Below are 16,705 nucleotides of genomic sequence, written 5' to 3'. Positions count from 1 at the left end.
AGGCACTGCCCGGGAAAGCCTCAGACACTGCAGGGGCGGGGCCTGCCCAGTGCCAGGGACACGCCATGCCAGTCCCTCGGGGCAGGACAGGGAGGACACTCCAGGCTACACTACTCTGAGGACAACAGATGTCAGTTAGGATCAGAACAGCGACGGCCACTTCCCCAACCACGTCACCTGCCCACTCTCACAATCTGGGGACTGTTCTGGCTCCGGTGACACAGAAGCCAAGCCCTCTTGTCCAGTAGGTAGGATGGCACTGAGGAAGGTCGGAGCCACGAACACAGGGGTGAAGCGACTTCCTGAGGCCACCAGGCAGGGAGGGGGATGCAGGGGTCTCAACTCTGTGTCGCCACTCTGGACAGTGTCTAATCAGCACCATCCAGGAGCGGGTGGGGAGAGTTCAGGGGTCCTGGAGACACAGGTAGGAGGCAGAACAGGGATGTCCGAGCCACAGAGACACAGGAGGAGGGTACACACTGGGCTCCAGGAAAATAAAACTGGGGGCTTTTTGGTTTTTTTTTGAAACAGGGTCTCATTGTGTAATCCAGGCTAAACTTGAACTCACTGTACACAGCCTAGACTGGTCTTGAACTCCTGAGGATCCTCCTGCCTCAGCCTCTCAGGTGCTGCGATTACAGGCAGGCACCACCATGCCTAGAATCAGGGGTGCTTTGTTACTGAGCTCTCAACCCAGGGAAAGACTTGGGGTCTCGCTCTGTGGGGTGGAGAAAACAGAGCCCAGGCAGGGTCTGCAGCTGGACAGGTGGGGTCTGCAGCAAGCCAAGGGAGGCTGAGGCAGGGAGAGCTCTCCAGTCGCACGGCCCAGGTCCGGTTGGCACCCCCCATTCATCTCCCAGCCACACCAGGCACAGCACAACCACAGCAAAGAGCCAGAAGGGGGAGAGGGGAAACTGAGGCAGCCTCTCCCCATTAATAGGGCAGAGTGGTGTCGCTCAGCAAGTTGGAAAAGAACCATGACTTAGGACCATAACAGGAACTCACTTTTAGGGGTGGAACCACGAACAGGGCTCCTGGGAGCAGCCTCAGACTCCTTGTTGGAGTCCTGTGGGGTGATCTGAACCCCACCAGTACTTCACCCCTGAGAAATTGTGCCCTTAGGCTGTGCCTCAGTTTCCCCTTTTCCATCAGAGACCCAAAGCTCGTCTACCCCAACCACAGGGAGGAGTGAGGCCTAGGCACACATCTGGGGAGCTCCGGCTCCTGCATCACAGGCTGTCCCAGGAAAGCAGGGAGGTCACAGGGGTCAGGGGTCAGGTGACAGGGCTCCTGAGAAAGGATGCACATGCCCCTGCCACTGCCCACAAACATCCTGCGTCACCGACAGAGCCAACAGGAGAGTGGGAGGAGGTGGTGACCCTAAGCGCCTGGCTGAGGGCACAGCAGGGCAAAGGGCAGGGGCCACAGAACCCAGGGCTCCCCGAGGCTGAGCCCAGACAAGAGGCTTTGAAGGGCGGGAGCAAAGAGGGTCGGCTGGGAGGCAGCAGACTGCCATAACAGTGACAAGTCATATGACAGCACCGCAGGCAGGCACCGCGCCAGGCACTGCCTTAGGCACCTGGGGTCAGAGCCGTGGCCCTCACGAGACCACGATCACTGCACACAGAACGCACAGACAGCCACGCTGGCCGGCAGCAGGGGCCTGACTGGCAAAGCACTTGTTGGCCATATGGGTGTGACAAAGGTGACAAGGAAGTCCATGACAGCACTTTCCTCAGCCCTGACTGCATAAAGATGCTCAATAAACAGAGACACTGAGACCCAGGGCCTAGGGTGACTGCCTCAACCATGCCTTGACCCGAGGCTGGTCAGGGAACTTCCCTGCCTCAGCCTCCTTGCCTGCAGAATGGGTTGATGGGGGAGCAGGCTGCCACGTACAGCTCCCATGATCTAAACCAAGGGGAGTCTCCAGCCAGTGACTGGAACACGTCCATGCACGGCAGCAACTTGGAAGGGCATCTCAGGGCTCCAAACTGTGGAGGCCACATAACCACGCCCGTGATGGAAATGCCTTCCCAGCCCCAGGGAGGATTGCAGCAGAACAAGGAGACACGCAGAGCAGTCAGCGCCGGCCAGCTGTACCCACCCGGCCTCACACCCCTCACTGAGCAGCGAGGACACATGCCCAGCAGCAAGCTGTGCAGTGGGACCAGAAGCAGCGAGTGGAGGAGCCTGGGCCTCTACTCCCGCAAGGCACACAGCACAGAGGGAGGCAGGATGACAGCAGGGGGCCTGTGGAAGGCAGGGGAGGGTGCGGGCGAGGGGCTGAGCAAACAACAGGGCTCTGCCCAGCTCAGTCCGCCCTAGCCTGCAGCGGCCCAGCTCTCGCCAGACTGCTAAACTGCCCAGGCTGCAGCTCACCACCCTCCTTCCCAGCCTCCAGAGTAGCTGGGATCACAGGTGTGCACCACGAACACCCAGCTCACCTTCCCAGTTTTAAAACAGGACTCAGGAATTCTACCAAATACCCAGGATCGAGGACGCCACCTGCCAAGCAGCACCTTGTGCCATGGCCACGCCAGCCTGGCTCAGAAGGAATGGGTGGTATCACACACACGGGAGTGCCTTACCGTGTGGGGCCGGGCTATCTGCATCGGGTAGGAGATGCCATGGGGCGGGTATCGGGGCTCGGTGGCCCTCCAGGTCTGTGCCACAGGCTGCGTGGATCCCGACATGGCAGTGGGGGTCCGGGTGGGCTCTGGGCCCAAGCCGTGCTCTTGGTCAGCACCAAGCGTCAGCAGGAGGCCCCAGTCATCCACTCAAGAGCCACACGTCACAGGCATCTGCAGAGAGACAGCGAGAGGTGAGACCCACAGTCACTCACCCTGGCCCCTCACCCGCTGGCACAGGGAACCAGGAGCAGCCACAGAGCATCGGGGAGCCAAAGAGTACGACCAGGGCAGAGCTGGCCCCAGCAGCCCCAGGACCCAAGCGCTGAGGCTGCGTCCACGTCCCTGTCCCTACTGCCACACTGGGCAGCCTCTCTCCCAGCCTCTGGGACTTTCCATGGCTCAGGGGCAAAGTTCTCCAAAAGTTCCTGGCAGTGACAGCTCAGCTCACAGCTGCCGGCGCGGACCCAGAGGTCACCAGAGGGAGACGCACACAAGCGCCTGTGGTAGTGGCCAGGTTGGCTCCGGCAGGCCGCAGTTCACACACAGAATGACCCCAACAAAGCCCCCAGCCCACCATGCTATGATGGGGGATGGGATGACGTGAGTGTGACAGAGGCATATATGTAGTCAGGGGACACAGAGCGCAGGTCAAGAGGCAGTGGTGCTGTCCCCACAGGGGCTGCTGCAGCCACACTGGAGACTGGCATGGGCCTGACAAGGCAGCTTCACCTGCAGATCTGAGGAGGGCCCGTGGCCTTCTCCCTTCCTGGCTCTGCTGCCCCAGAACCAGCAGATACCCAGGGCTGCCCAATCCAGCCCTTTCCCCCAGAGCTGCAGCACCAGCATCTGGAGGTGGTCGGGCTGGGACTGCATCACAAGCGGTCGGGATGTGGGGGGGGGGGGGGGGACCGGGACAGCTGCCTGGCTCACTACACCCATTCTGACCACCCTGCCCCACCCTGGAGCCCTCCAAGGTCGTGAGGACCCTGGTGACCTGCCCCTTGGCAGTCTACAGTGCAGAAAAAAATTAAGATCACTGCAGCCACCACAGAGGAGGGATAGTAACCCTGCTATAAGACACCTGTCAGAGGCTCTGGCTGCATCCCGCTCCCAACCCACCTGTGACCACTGTGGTCCTCACTTTGCTTCCCAAGCTCCAGGATTAGTCCTGTGATCCAGGCCTGGCCAATCAGATCCCTGCTTCCCTAGAGCTAGTGATTGGCTGATGGATGTGCTTGTGACCCAATTCCAGCCAATGAGAGTCAGTCCTGGACTCGCAGGAAGACCTGGAACCAGGTGTGTCTAGCAGTACTGGGAGCTGGAGAAAGGAAGCCTGGAGCTCCCAGGGCTGCAGAAGCCCAGGAACGACACGCATGGGAAGTCAGCAGGGGCAGGTGTCACCAGCAGGTGGGACTTCAAACGCTGATGGTGGAGGACTTCAGGGTCACACAACACACACTGTCCACCCGGCCACAGCAACAGGGCATACGCAAAACTGTACAAACAAGGGACGGAGCTCCCTCCCCGTGCCATCCCCCGGCCAGCGGCCCTGGGCAAGCCAGTTCCTGAGAGCCCAGCCTGACCTCATGTCTCAGGGCACAACAGAGATGCCCCCCGTGGAGGGGCACCCCCATGCCCTGAGCCTCCTCTCACAAAGGCCTGATCAGCCAAGTCTTCCCAAGAGTCACCCCGCCAGCCCCAGCCCGTGTCCACACACACATGCAGGGTCCCAAAGCTGGGGACTCTGGCTACCCCATGGCTCCTCGCCAGGCGCTGAGCCAACTCAATCTCCAGCTCTGCTGACCTCAACTTTTTTTTTTTTTTTTTTTTTGCGGTACCGGGTATTAAACTTGGGACCCTGCACTTGCCAGGCAAGCACTTATTCTGCTAGGCTATCTCCCAGGGCCCAGATTTTTTTTTTTTTTTTTTTTTAGGAAACAGGGATTGAACTCAGGTTCTTATTCTGAGCTATCTACCCGGCCCCTCAACCTCAACCTTTAAGAAAGAGTCCAGCAGCTCTTCAGAATTTTCAGTCTAAAATTCATTACGGTAGCTGATTGGGCAGAATCAGGGACAGATGCCACACAAGGCAGAGTGTAGGGAGGGCCTGGAAAACAACCAGGGGGAATCTGGCTAAGCTCCCTAAAGACAGGGCCAGACAGCACCAGGGACTGCGGGGGGCTCAGGGATCCTAGTGACCTGGTCACCTGGCTGCCCACCTGGTCGGCCTCACTGAAGGCTGGTGTCCCCTCCCAGGTGGGCTCAGTGATGAGGGTGGGGGCTCAGAGCCAGGCACCCCGGGGTGTACAAGGGACAGATGGCAACATCAGTGACCGCAGAAGGACAGGGAAAGATAGGGACTATCAGGAACAAGTTCCAGAACACGGATGAGAGAGGCAGGGAAGTGGGGAGGGACAGCACGCTGGGTTGGGCGACGCTTGGCAGGCAGGAGGCCCCCGAGTGCCCAGGCCAGGCTAGGGGTGGATCTTGTGCCGGGGCAATGGGTAGCCACAGGAGACGCTTGAGGGCTAGTGTCTCACGGCAGGGCCTGTGGGGAGCAAGAGTGAGCCAGAGACAGGGTGGCTACTGCAGCACTCAAGCCAGGACGGCCCTGGACAGATCTGATCGCGGGACAGAGAAGGGACGTGGCCAAATAGCGCGAAGGCCAGGGAGGAGAGGCCACGGGCCTTGCGCAGCACTGGCCGGAGAGGACACTACAGCCCACACTGCCGAGAGTGCGGCGCCCACAGGCACAGGTCGGGGCCAGCAAGGCCTGCTTCCCCCGCCTCCCCACTCCCCCACCCCCGTCACAGCAGGTGGAGGACACCCATGCCAGCCCCTGTGGGGACTGAGCTGGGGTGCTGTCTTTCTGACATCCCTCAGGAAGGCAGGCCACAGACTTGGAAAGTAACCCTGGAACTGAGGTGCCCTGGGGCACACGTGCACAGGGTGGGCTACTGAACTGTGCTGCACCTCGGGAAACCCCCAGGGAACTGATGCCCCAACACGGGCCTAAGGCAGGGTGGCCCGGGCAGAAGGGAGTCACCCTCATGTGCTCAGGGTCCCGGCAGGATATGGCAAGCTGGCCTGGCCCCACAGACATAGCACCAGGGGTAGGAGCCAGGCCTGCTGGTCCCCAAGGAGATGGCGGGACCACACAGGACCTGACCTGAAGTGACCTGATAGCAGGGCACTGGCGGGCACCACCGGATGGGTCCAGGGCTCCTGCCCTTTCCAGCCCCAAGACCTCAACTGCTGGCACAGAGCCACACTGCCACAGCCCCAGCCTGTGCTACCACATGGCTGTCACATGCTGTGTCCTCCACGTCCTCGCCTAAGGATGGTCCTACTGGGTGCAGGCCCTCTTCGGTCCAATGGCCCCATCTTAGCTGAGGACATCTGCAAGACTCCATTTCCAAGAAGGGCAAACTCTGGTGAACCCAGCCGGTCCCCAGGGGCCAGGGGCAGAGGAGGCCTGCTCCACCTGGGTAGGTGCCCCATCCCAGGGGCCTGGCCCGATAAACAGAACAAATCCAAGACAGCCTGGTGGTAGAGGGGAGGCAAGAGCCATGTCTCCCCTTCGCTTTCTGGAGGGCTGCGAAGCTCGGGATCAAGTCAAGCACTCGAAGGCCAACCCTAGACCATCCCAGAGCCCAGCCCTCGGGTGACCCTAAAATCTGGAGAGGCTGCGCACCTCGCCCTGGTGACCTTGTGCCTAAATGACCCACAGTGAAATGGCAGAGCGGGTAACAGCGCCCAAGTCCCCACCCTGAGGAGTGGACCTCTGGCCACGTAGCACAGGAAAGGTTCCAAGTGCCCAAAGATGGCAGTGCCATGGAGAAACAGACCTGGAGACGGCTAGAAACTGGCATAGCACTTGCAGTGACCTCATGGAATGCCACTAGATGTCACTGGGAGAAGACACAGTCGTGCAAAGGCTTAAGGTGTGGGGCGACAGGATGGGGGCAGCACCTGGCCAGGGGCACGGGGCTGCAAGGACTTGAGTGGCCTCTGTGATGAACAGGTCTGGGGCCACGCGTGGCTTCGTGCATCAGGGCTGCGTGAGTCTACCATAAAAGCTCCCCTCACCTGGGTGTGGCTGACAACAGTGGGCACAGCCTCAGAGGGCATGGTGGGAGGGCTCTACAGCTTAGTAACAGTGGCCTGGGCCCCAGGGGAACGGCACCCACCACTCACCCGGGCAGACCTGGGACAGATGCCACTGCAGGAAGCCACTGGCCCCCAAGGAAGTTGGCCCCCAGCCCGGCGGTGCCAGCTCCCAGGAGGACCTGGGTCCTCAGGCTCAGAGCCTAGCTTACGGAACAGCCACAGGCGCACACCCTGTCCGTGCTCACAGGGGCGCCAGGAAGACAAAGCTGACCACAGACGGGCTTCTGCCCCAGCTCAGCCCTCTCCTGCTGCATGTGGGCACCAGAGCCCCAACCGAGAGGGCACTGAGGCACAGCAGGAGCCCTGCTTACTGGGGCCCAGGGCAGCAGGTGTCTGACCACCCGCCAGGGCCTGGAGGGCTGAGGGACACGTGCATGAGAGGAGGGTGAGAGTGAACGGCTGCAGGAAAGAACAGACGGGGGGTAGAAGATGGACGGACGGGAGGGAGAACGGGAGGCGGGTAGGCAGGTGGGTGAACACTGGGGAGGACATATGGCCTGACGGACATACAGACAAATACACGGGTAGCTGAGAACGGAAGGGCAGAGGAGTAGATGTGGATGGCAGGAAGGAGGACAGAGATGATGGATGAAGTGAATGGACAACGAATGGGTGGATGAGTAGGGGGGAGATGGATGGATCAGAAGGAGGGATGGATGGAAGAGAGGAAAGGAGAGTGAGTGAGTGAGTGAGTGAGTGAGTGAGTGAGTGGGTGGAGGGTGGGTGGTCAGATGAACCCACGGAAGGCAAGGTGGCTGGGTGACAGATTATGGGTGGATGGGTAGATGGACGACAGAAAGAAGGAAAATGGGCGGATGGATGCACAGATCCCACCTTGTTCCACTTTCTGGGTCATTTCTGCTCCCACTGCTTCAACTGCACCCCCCAAGCCAAAAGCCCCCTCATCCTCTGGCCCCTACACCACGCCCACACAGCTACTGCCCAGTCCCAGCCCACAGGGCTCCAAGGAGACCCCGCCTTCTGTCCTCAAAGCCAGCGTCATGCACTTAGCTCACGCACACTCCACTCCAAGAAGGCCTGGGAACAGCGGCCCCCGGGGCAGCACCCGCACTCCAGGTGGGCACCCTGAGGGGCTGAGCACCAGCAGAACCAAAGCCGGGGCAACACATCCACAGCACACGTCACCCACAGCTGGAGGACACAGAGCTCCCTGGCACCGAGGAATACTACTCAGCCAGCCAGAGGAGCCTTAGAAAGGCCACAAAAGCAGGACGCCGACTGCAAGGAACCAGGTGCAGCACACCAAGGGAGGGTTTCTGCCTGCATAAGGCCCTGTGATGGCAAACGTACTGAGCTCAAAGCCCTGCAGCCCCTGGCCCCCGGAGCGGCGCTGGCGTCACAGCAGAGCTGGCCCGCAGCTGGTTAACAGGAGAGGGGCAAGCACCAGTGCCCTGGGGTTAAACCACCAGGTGAGCACCATGCCCTGGGCACAGGCACGGAGCCCAGGATGCTCCAGTGTGCCCCTGGAGCAAGGACGCCTCGCAGCTCCTCAGATCCCCAAGGCCACAGCCTTCCTTGCTGGAGACAGCATGCCTGTGCCAGCCCGCAGCACCTGCGCTGCCTACCACCCCAGAAGGGCCTGGGGGCGGCTAGCTGTGCACTCAGCTCCTCACCCTGAACGGAGTCCCCGGCCCCGCCTGAGACACAAGGGACGTCAGGTGGCTCTGATTCCCACACCAGACACAGTAGCCCAGTTCAGCAGGTCAGCACCCAAGGCTCCAAGACACCGCCCTGGCCAGGGGCAACACAGCCAGGCTGGGACGCCTCCACCCAGTGCAAGGGAGGTGCCGGCCCCACCACCACCCGCCCAGAGCAGCTAAGGTCCGGAGTTAATCTGCGCATCTGTGAGCCCTGGGCCTGAGCCAGCTGGCTACTCCCTCTGGCCTGCTCCAATCACCCCCCACCCCCGCAGTGCTCTTTCCATTTCATTTTAAAAGGAAGTGAGAGCAAGGGACCCTGGGTCGCCCCAGGGCCGCCCCCATCCCCCTTCCACCCCAGACAAGAGCTGCTCTTCCCGAGGCTGCGCTTTCCATTAGCCGGGCCCCTCCAGCTGGCCACCAGCATGCAAGGGCAGGGCAGCGGGAGGGGAGGCAGGGCCAGACATATGGCCCAGGGCTGTGGGGCAGGGGCGGGGAGGCAGCCGGGGCCTGGGCTTTCTCCGGGATGGGGCTGGTCTTCCCCATTCCAACGTCTGCACCGGAAGGCAGCAACAACCGAGGAGGAAACGGTCCCCACCTCCGCGCTGAGTTACTTGGGAGGACGAACTGTAGAGTTTCGCTTAGGTGAGGTGAGGGAGCCACTGACCTCAGAGAAAGGTGAACAGTGTCCGATGGGTGTGGGGCCCACACCTGTAACCCCAGTGACTCAGGAGGCTGAGGTAGGATCCCAAGTTTGGGCCCAGCCTGGGCAACTCAGCAAGATCCTGTCTCAAACTTTTATTGACAACTTCTTTAAAAGGGGGTTGGGGATGTAGCTCAGGGCGAAGTCTGTCAAGAGCGCCAGACCTGACCCTTCTGCAGGGCTCTGAGGACCGAGGCCTCCAGGCGGCCTTCCCACCTTAGTACCACCGGTCGGCTGCGTTCAGACAGGCCCAGAGCCCAACCACTGTCTGGGTCTCTGTTCCCAAGCGCAATCTGCACTCGCCACACAGCTGCCGGAAACGGGCCCTCCCTGCGGCCCCGGGCGGCTTTCTGAGGAATTTACAGGGTCGATCCACGTATTCCAGGGCAGATCTCGGGGGACGCCAAGCACATGTGAACCAGGACAAATGTTCTTATGGCTAAGAATAGCCACCTGCTGTGGCGATGTGATGTCCACCCCAAAGGGGGCCGCTGGCTACACATACCCCCAGGCTGGACCCTCCCACCCAGCCAGGCCAGAGGGACCCAGCGCCCACCCAGACCTGATCTTCGGACAAGGGGGAGGACTTGTCTTGCAGCGGCCAAGCCAGTGCTCCAAGGTCCGTATCACAGACTGATACGCAGCTGACAGCGGAGCCATCAGATAGCCCTGTGGCCCAGAGCCGGGCGATAAATGGGCTCCAGGGCTCCAGGCAGCTGCAGCTGGGCTGGAAATCCACCTGCACCTGGATCACAGCAGAGGCGCCAGACCGGAAGGCTCAGAGAGCAGAGGGTACAAACACAGGGAGATCAGGCTCCTCCTGGAGCCCAGGCCCCAGGCAAGCGGGGTAAGAGGACCCAGGGAGAAAGGACAGGGCCCACGGCACAGCGGGCGCAGGCCCACTGCCAGACCCTACAGGCCTACAGCCCCAGGCAAAGCCAGAAAGTCCGGTTTGGAGACCTCTTCTGCATCTCTAAAAGCTGCAGACTACAAACCCTACCCTACCCACTGGTCTGGCAGCAGGGGCTTAGGACAAGGGGTCACCAAAAGCCACCATGAGACAGGGCTGCAGGGGGCACCGTCAGCAGCACCTGGCATCCCACTGGAACAGGATGAGCTGGCCACATAGGGCAGGGCCATGTAGGCATCCCAGCCCAGCCTCATCTTCGAGATGTGGATGGGGTGACAGCTGCTACCCCCCCCCGCCCAACACCCCAATTTCCCTTTTCCCTTCCTGCATCCCCAGCTCAAGTGCGGTGTCTCCAGGAGGCTGACCTTGGCCCCAAGGTCTGGTCAGTGTCCCCAGTCCAGACCACACTGGCTGCAGTGGCTGGCTTGGGTGGGGAAGCAATTCCCAAGCTGGGCGGACGGAATGCTGCCTGTGGTTTAATCCAGAACACCAAGAGAAGCTTCCCTTCCCGGGCCACTGAGCTGTAGCTGTGCCTGGGGAGCACCCAGGTCCAGCCGTGCCTGAAGCCATTTTCAGTCAGGGAAGCCTTTGTGTTCACAAGTGAAGGAGAAACAGGAAGTCTACCAGTTGCCACCAGAGACCTAGAAAAGCAGCCTCCCCCAGAACTCTGCTGCTAAGCTGCCTGGGGCTGCCAGAGCTAGATCTTGCGCCTCCTGGTTGCAAAATAACAGGATTTCTTGGGTGCCAATCTGGCACCAACAGTGGCTCTAACGGAGACACAGCTGGCAGGGATCTGGGTCACCTCGAGGCCTGCACACCCCGCCCACAGCCCACACAGTAACCAGAGCCGCCTGGGCTTCTGGAGGAACATCCTGATCCAGTGCTCCAAAAGGGACACCTGTCCGGCTGCAGCGCAGGTGTGCTATCTCGGGTGCCTGGGCTATCCACACACAGGGCAAGCAGCCTTGCCCACCATGCCCCTGGGGGCCCCCAGCTTCCTGGCTCAGACTGGAGGACAGGACTTGTCACCCAAGCAGGAGCAGCTCGGCAGTTTGTTTCCCGGAGAGTCCTGTTTCCCACCTTGAGCCCAGCACCCACAGGCATCAACTGTTGGGGCAGCAAACATCCCTGTGGGACAATGTCTCCATGACCTCCTGCCGCATCACCCAGCCCAGCTCTGGGTGCCGGGGGTCCCCAGCATCAGGCGCTGGCCCCAGCCCTGGCAGGGCTCCAATTTCCCATGAGCCCATCACACAGCTCCCGGAGCTGCGCGGCCTCTGCCAGCCAACCGACCTTCTCTGGGCCTGCCTGAGTTTCTTTCTCTGTGACTAACATCTGGCAGAAGAGGGCATGTGAGGAGAGGGGTGTCCCCCAGAGCAGGGCAGGAGAGGCACAGCCTAAGCAACACGTTCTGGGAGGCCGTGGGTCATGTGACATCATCCTGGGACCTTGGAGCACCAGTCCCCACCTCCAGAGGCCAGGGTCACAAGTCACATCCGCTTCCCAGGGCTGCCCTGAAAATGACCACTAAGCAGGTGGCTTCAGACAACAGAAATTTATTCTCTGGGCTCTGGAGGCCGGAAGTGTGTGACAGCAAGGGTGACAGTGGGGCAGGACTGGGCTCCACCCACGCCCTGATCTCCCGCCTCCCTCACCTGTGGTGGCCATCACTCTTGTCCCTGACCTTCACTTCACAGGCTCTCTTCCATCTCCCCTCATCCCTCCTGGGGACGTGGGTCACGGACCCAGACAGGGCCCACGGGGGACCCGGGTGCGCTCCCCTCCGACTGCCTCTGCACAGATGCTTCCTGCAGGCGCTGCTGCCTCTGCCCAGCCTGGCCGAGGACGTGTGCTCCTGCCCTCAGGGCCCACCGCTCAGCCACACACCCCCACAGCAGTCCCCAGGACAAGGGCACCCTCTCACCAAGTGGTCCTGACAGGCTGGCAGCTGCTAGGCCCCGGCCTCCTCTGGGCAACAAGCGGGATTCTCACGGCTGCGCCTCTGGGAGAGGCCAGCCCGCCAGTGACTCACTCATGTCACAGGCTCAGATGTGAGGAGGGGACCCGGAACCCCAAGAGCCAGGGCCAGGACTTGGCCAGGCGCTCGGTGCCTGTGTCCCATGGGGCTGTCCAGGAGATCACACTTGACCCCAGAGGCCCTGCATGCCACTTCTCTAGTTCCTGCCAGCCGTGGCCCGGCCCACACAGCCGCCCACCCAGCTGGGGCCACAGAGGGCCCATTATGAAGCCACAGAGGGACTGAGCTCAGCTGGGAAGGGGCAGGCCTGAGACAAAAGACTGATTGTCATGCAAATAGGGGGGAAGGAGGGGCGGCTCTGCCTGCCAGCCAGCTTCACCGTGCTGGGCTCAGGCCCAGAGAGGGGCCCTCAGCCTGGGAAGAGAACCAGGGGTGATGGGTGCAGAGGCCCCACTACCCCACTGCTGCCTGCCTTCTGCCCAGCTGCGGGCCAGGAACACCGCAGGGACCAGGTAGCCGCATCCTGGGCACAGAGGTCATGTCCAAGACCTGAGTTCCAGGGTCAGAGGGTGGCCAAGCAGCCACAGAGGCAGGTGCTCTGTGCTTGCATGGGATCCGAGCCCCTGCAATGGGGGAACTGGGGATCACCTGCTGGGCACAGTTTGCTGGCACCACACCTGCTGCTTAGAAGCTGCCAGACAAGGGTGACTGGGACTCACACTCGGGACAGGAAGGGGACAGAGAAGGCGAGTGAAGCTTCAAGTCTCCCTCAGGCAAGGGGCTGGGAAGCAGCACTAGGCAGAGGCCCAGGCTGGCATCCAAGAGGAGGGAGGCAAGTGCAAGGTCCTGAAGCAGGGTGTAGGTCTCAGGTGAGAGCCTGGAAAGGCCTGGGTACCTTGCCCCTCGGTGCTCTCCCCAGTGAGCCCAGGTGTGAGACAGGCGACAGAGCCTCCTGCTCTCCACGCCATGAGGCAGATCCCGCACGACTGCTCACAGACCACCCAAGGACTCCCGCTGCCCCCAGCACCAGCCCAGGGGTGGGGAAAGAGGCACAGGTGTGCGACAAGGATGGACCCGGTGAGGACACAGACTCCTGGCTGCTGTTCAGCCTCTCTGTCCAGGGTAGCCAGCTTGGCCTCCCCCTCGCAAAGCGGGGTCACACAGTACCCCCAAGGACACCGCTGGGCCCAGCAGCCAGAGCTCTGCTTTTAGAATCCTTTATTTTGAGGAAACTGTATCTATAAACACCATTAGCTAAGAACACAGTGACATCCTGAGGTCCCACATCCCTCTGCCCAGTCACCCTCTCTAGGGGAACTGGAGTTTAGTATCAGCTCAGAACAAGGAAAGGAACACAGTGTGCACGCAAGCGTGCGTGTGTGCACGCACAAGCCACACACGCCAATACACACGTCCATTCATAACACGTGTGCAGGCCCCATGGACCACTCGTTCCCTGTGGCCACATCCACTCAGGGGGTTCCTCAGTGGGCAGGGAAATCAAATGCTGAGGCCCGGGTAGGGGCAGCATACATAGCCCCACCCTGCCCCCAGGGACACCAAGGCCACTTGGAGCACCCCCCGCTAGCTCCTGCTGGCCTAGGAGAGGAGACTTCGGACAGCCACCAATAAGCATTCCGTGTCCTGTGCAAGCCCAGGAAGACTGCCACTCGGCAAGAGGCAGGCCCTGCCTCCACGGCAATGCCAGGCCCTGCAGGGGACGGCACCCCATGAGAACACACCTGGAACATGGGAGCCCCTGTGTGAAGAAGGCAGGGATGGAGACCAGGCCAGAACTCAAACCCGAGCTTATCTGAGAACCCCCCCATCCCAGGGCTCCGCTTGGTTCCCAAGCCGCACCTAAGCCTGCCACAGGCCTGACCACGACAGTTCCACAACACATCACTGCAGGCCAGACAGGGGTGTCAAACCCTGGCCCCTGCAAGTGCTGATGGCGCCTACCCTGCACTCCCAGGCCTGTTCATTGGCTCCCTAAGCCACACAAACTACGGCGTGGGGACCACCGCACGTCCATCTGCCAGATGGGAAAACTAAGGCTGAGACAGGAAGCTGCATGCCCAGGCAGAAGAGGGTGCACTGCCGGCCAGTCTGCCTAAGTCCAACCCACATCCACGCCTCCTTTCCATCCGCTATTGCCATCATGCATGGCCCTCACTACTGCCCCACTTCACACACTGGGAAACCGAGGTGAGGGAGAGAACCAAGGCCACTGGGAAGCCCCACCCCACCCACGTCCGGCCAGGACGGTTCAGGTCCCCTGCAGCCAGCCGCCCTCCCACCTGGCGCACCCAGGCCTTGGGACAAGTCCCTCCCTCGTCCCCAGCTCACAACTGAGGGCTCCTTGTGAGCGCAGGGAGCTCCGCCAACTTTCCAGCATTGCTCCGGCTCCCCTGCCAAGGCCCCGGGCAAGCCTGGGCCGGTGGCACTGATTTGAAACCAGACGGAGGCATGGAGCCAAGAGCCACCTCGGCGGGGAGCCGGGCGCGGGGCCGGGTCACAGCACTGCACCTGGCCTCCCAGGCACAGCCCACCCCGGCCCGGCCAGCCTGGGGATACCACATGACAAGTCCCCACCCCAGCGCTCTTTCTGGACTTCAACAACTTTGTCCGATTAGACCAGACACCCCAGCCATTGTTCCGCGAGCGTGGGGCCAGCCACACAGCCACCCTGCCCAGTGACCATCCAGGCCCACAGTCTGGCTGGCCCGCATCCACGGGGCCCCAGAACTGGCCCAGGCCACCACAGCCAAGACAGGATGGGGGCTCCATGCAGGGAACTGCAGGGACCCCTGTGTGGTGTCCCCAGCCCACACCCCACAAGCCACAGCCCCCCGCCTGTGGTTACCTCCCCCAGGCCCAGGGACAGGGCCGCAGCATCCCTGCCCACCACGGAGCCCACAACTTCTCTTACCAAGCACACGCGTGGCCTTTGCTGGCCTTGGCCACAGACAACTTGACGGAACTCTGCACACAAAGGGGGTGCGGCGGTCAGCGGACACGCCCGATGGCCTGGGGGTTGCCCCCTGCACCCCGTGCCCGGCCCATCCTGCCGGGCCGGCACTGCACTGCACAGCACAGCACACACGGAGGCCGCTCCCTTCCCGCGAGACTTGGGCTCCCCGGTTCGGGAGGTGCTGCAGGAGAGGCGGCTGGGTTGGTCCCCCCCAGCTTCCGGCCCAGCGGTCCCCCGAAAGCACGGCAGGCCAAGGCCCACTGGGGACAACGTGCGGGGCTGCCAGAGCCCACCGCAGGCCACCACCACCCAGACGCGGCCTCCACGGCGCTCACTGCTGCACTCTGGGCCTATAAACACAGGGAATTACATAAGTCCACCCCTCTTGTTTGGAAGCCAAAAGTACAAGCTTTCTCTCCCGGCCCTGGCAGTAAGTAATAATTCCTCATCGCCATGGTAACCCTGGCGGGCCTCCAGCCGACTCGGGCTGAACACTGCGAGGCCTTTTTATAGCTCGGCTAGCAAACCTCTTCACTCTGCGCCGGCAGGCGGACCAGCGCCAGCCCCGGCGTCCCCTCCTTTAACCGTTTCCTCCCAGCCGGTCGGCCTGGCGCCCCAGAGCGGTCACTGTATGGGAGCCGGAGGCTGGCACTGCCCGTCCTCAGTCCCAGGCCTCAGCAGCAGCAGCCCTGTGTCTCTCTCCTCCTTTCACTCTCAGAGGAAGAAAACAAGGCCTGGGGTTCTGAACCAGGCCCATCTCAGGGAGAGGCCTGGGAAAAAGGCACAGCTGGACACACACGTGTACACAGACACACACGCACACACATACACACAGGATGCTAAGGTGGCGTGGGGGTCCGCCAACAGCCAGACTCCCACCCATGTGACTCTGGAACACGCCTGAGCGCCTCCCGTGTCAGCTGCAGCCGAGTGAGGGGCTCTGGGGCTTAGGAACTCCAGGACAAGGACCAGGACCAGGGCCAGCTGTCAGGAAACACAGGTTGGCAGAACAGTCCCAGGTCCGGAGCCCGGCCGGCTACCCAGCACCAGGCTCTGTGTCCTTCGTGGTAGCGCGTGGTCACGTACCAACGCAGGGGTCCAGCCGGTGTGGGCCCCACATCCGCACCACATATACTATGCTGTGGTTGGCTCAGAAAAGCTGAGCGCAGTCCCCATGCCAGACCAGGGAAACTGAGGCACAGAACAAGGCAGCCAGCTTGAAGCCCAACAATGGTCCAGGCAGGGCCTTGGAGCCGAGGGAGGGCCAGGAGCTCGTCCTGATGCACTGGAGCTGGCTGGGTCGGCGCAGGCTGAATGCCATGCAGCGTCACTCTGCAGCCACCTGCGGTCATCCTCCCCGCAGATGCTAAGCAGTTTAACGTTCGCCGAGCGACTTGATGACGACGATAAATCATGGAGACCCAGAAGCAGCCTTGCAGAGAGCCAGGCGCGCAGCGAGGCAGTGTGTGGCAAGCCGTTCAGCAGATGCGTTCTTCTGCCCCTGACCAGCAAGTCCCAACAGGCCACTGCCAGGGCCTGCCTGCTCGCAACCAATACAGAGCCAGGGGGCACTGGAGTCGTAGTGGTGACACAGCAGGTTCGGAAGAGACCCAAGCCAGGCTTGGTACACGCCTTGTAATCCCAGCACTCCAAGAGGCCGAGGTAGAAAGATCACACCC

The 16,705-nt window shown here is 61.7% G+C and overlaps 1 protein-coding gene across 10 annotated transcripts in view; it reads right to left on the bottom strand.

Annotated features, from left to right (window-relative positions):
- Ncor2 (nuclear receptor corepressor 2) overlaps positions 1–16,705 on the bottom strand; it is a 125,117-nt gene that overhangs the window by 84,097 nt on the left and 24,315 nt on the right. For 8 of the 10 annotated variants that reach the window (XM_023720546.1, XM_023720543.1, XM_023720538.1 and 5 more), the window contains exon 3: positions 2,592–2,804. In XM_023720546.1, the coding sequence (XP_023576314.1) occupies positions 2,592–2,696 (105 nt within the window). In that variant the 5' untranslated portion in view covers positions 2,697–2,804. Of the gene's footprint in view, positions 1–2,591; positions 2,805–14,690; positions 14,703–14,984; positions 15,359–16,705 lie in introns of those variants that run through there. The other 2 variants (XM_023720539.1, XM_023720540.1) reach the window with 2 other exon arrangements.

This window comes from Octodon degus, unplaced genomic scaffold (genome assembly GCF_000260255.1).
Source record: "Octodon degus isolate 3935 unplaced genomic scaffold, OctDeg1.0 scaffold00076, whole genome shotgun sequence".
In the NCBI taxonomy this organism is placed as follows: domain Eukaryota; kingdom Metazoa; phylum Chordata; class Mammalia; order Rodentia; family Octodontidae; genus Octodon; species Octodon degus.
The sequence above is the reverse complement of the archived record's forward strand: the minus strand, read 5'-3'. Positions and strand labels throughout refer to the sequence as shown.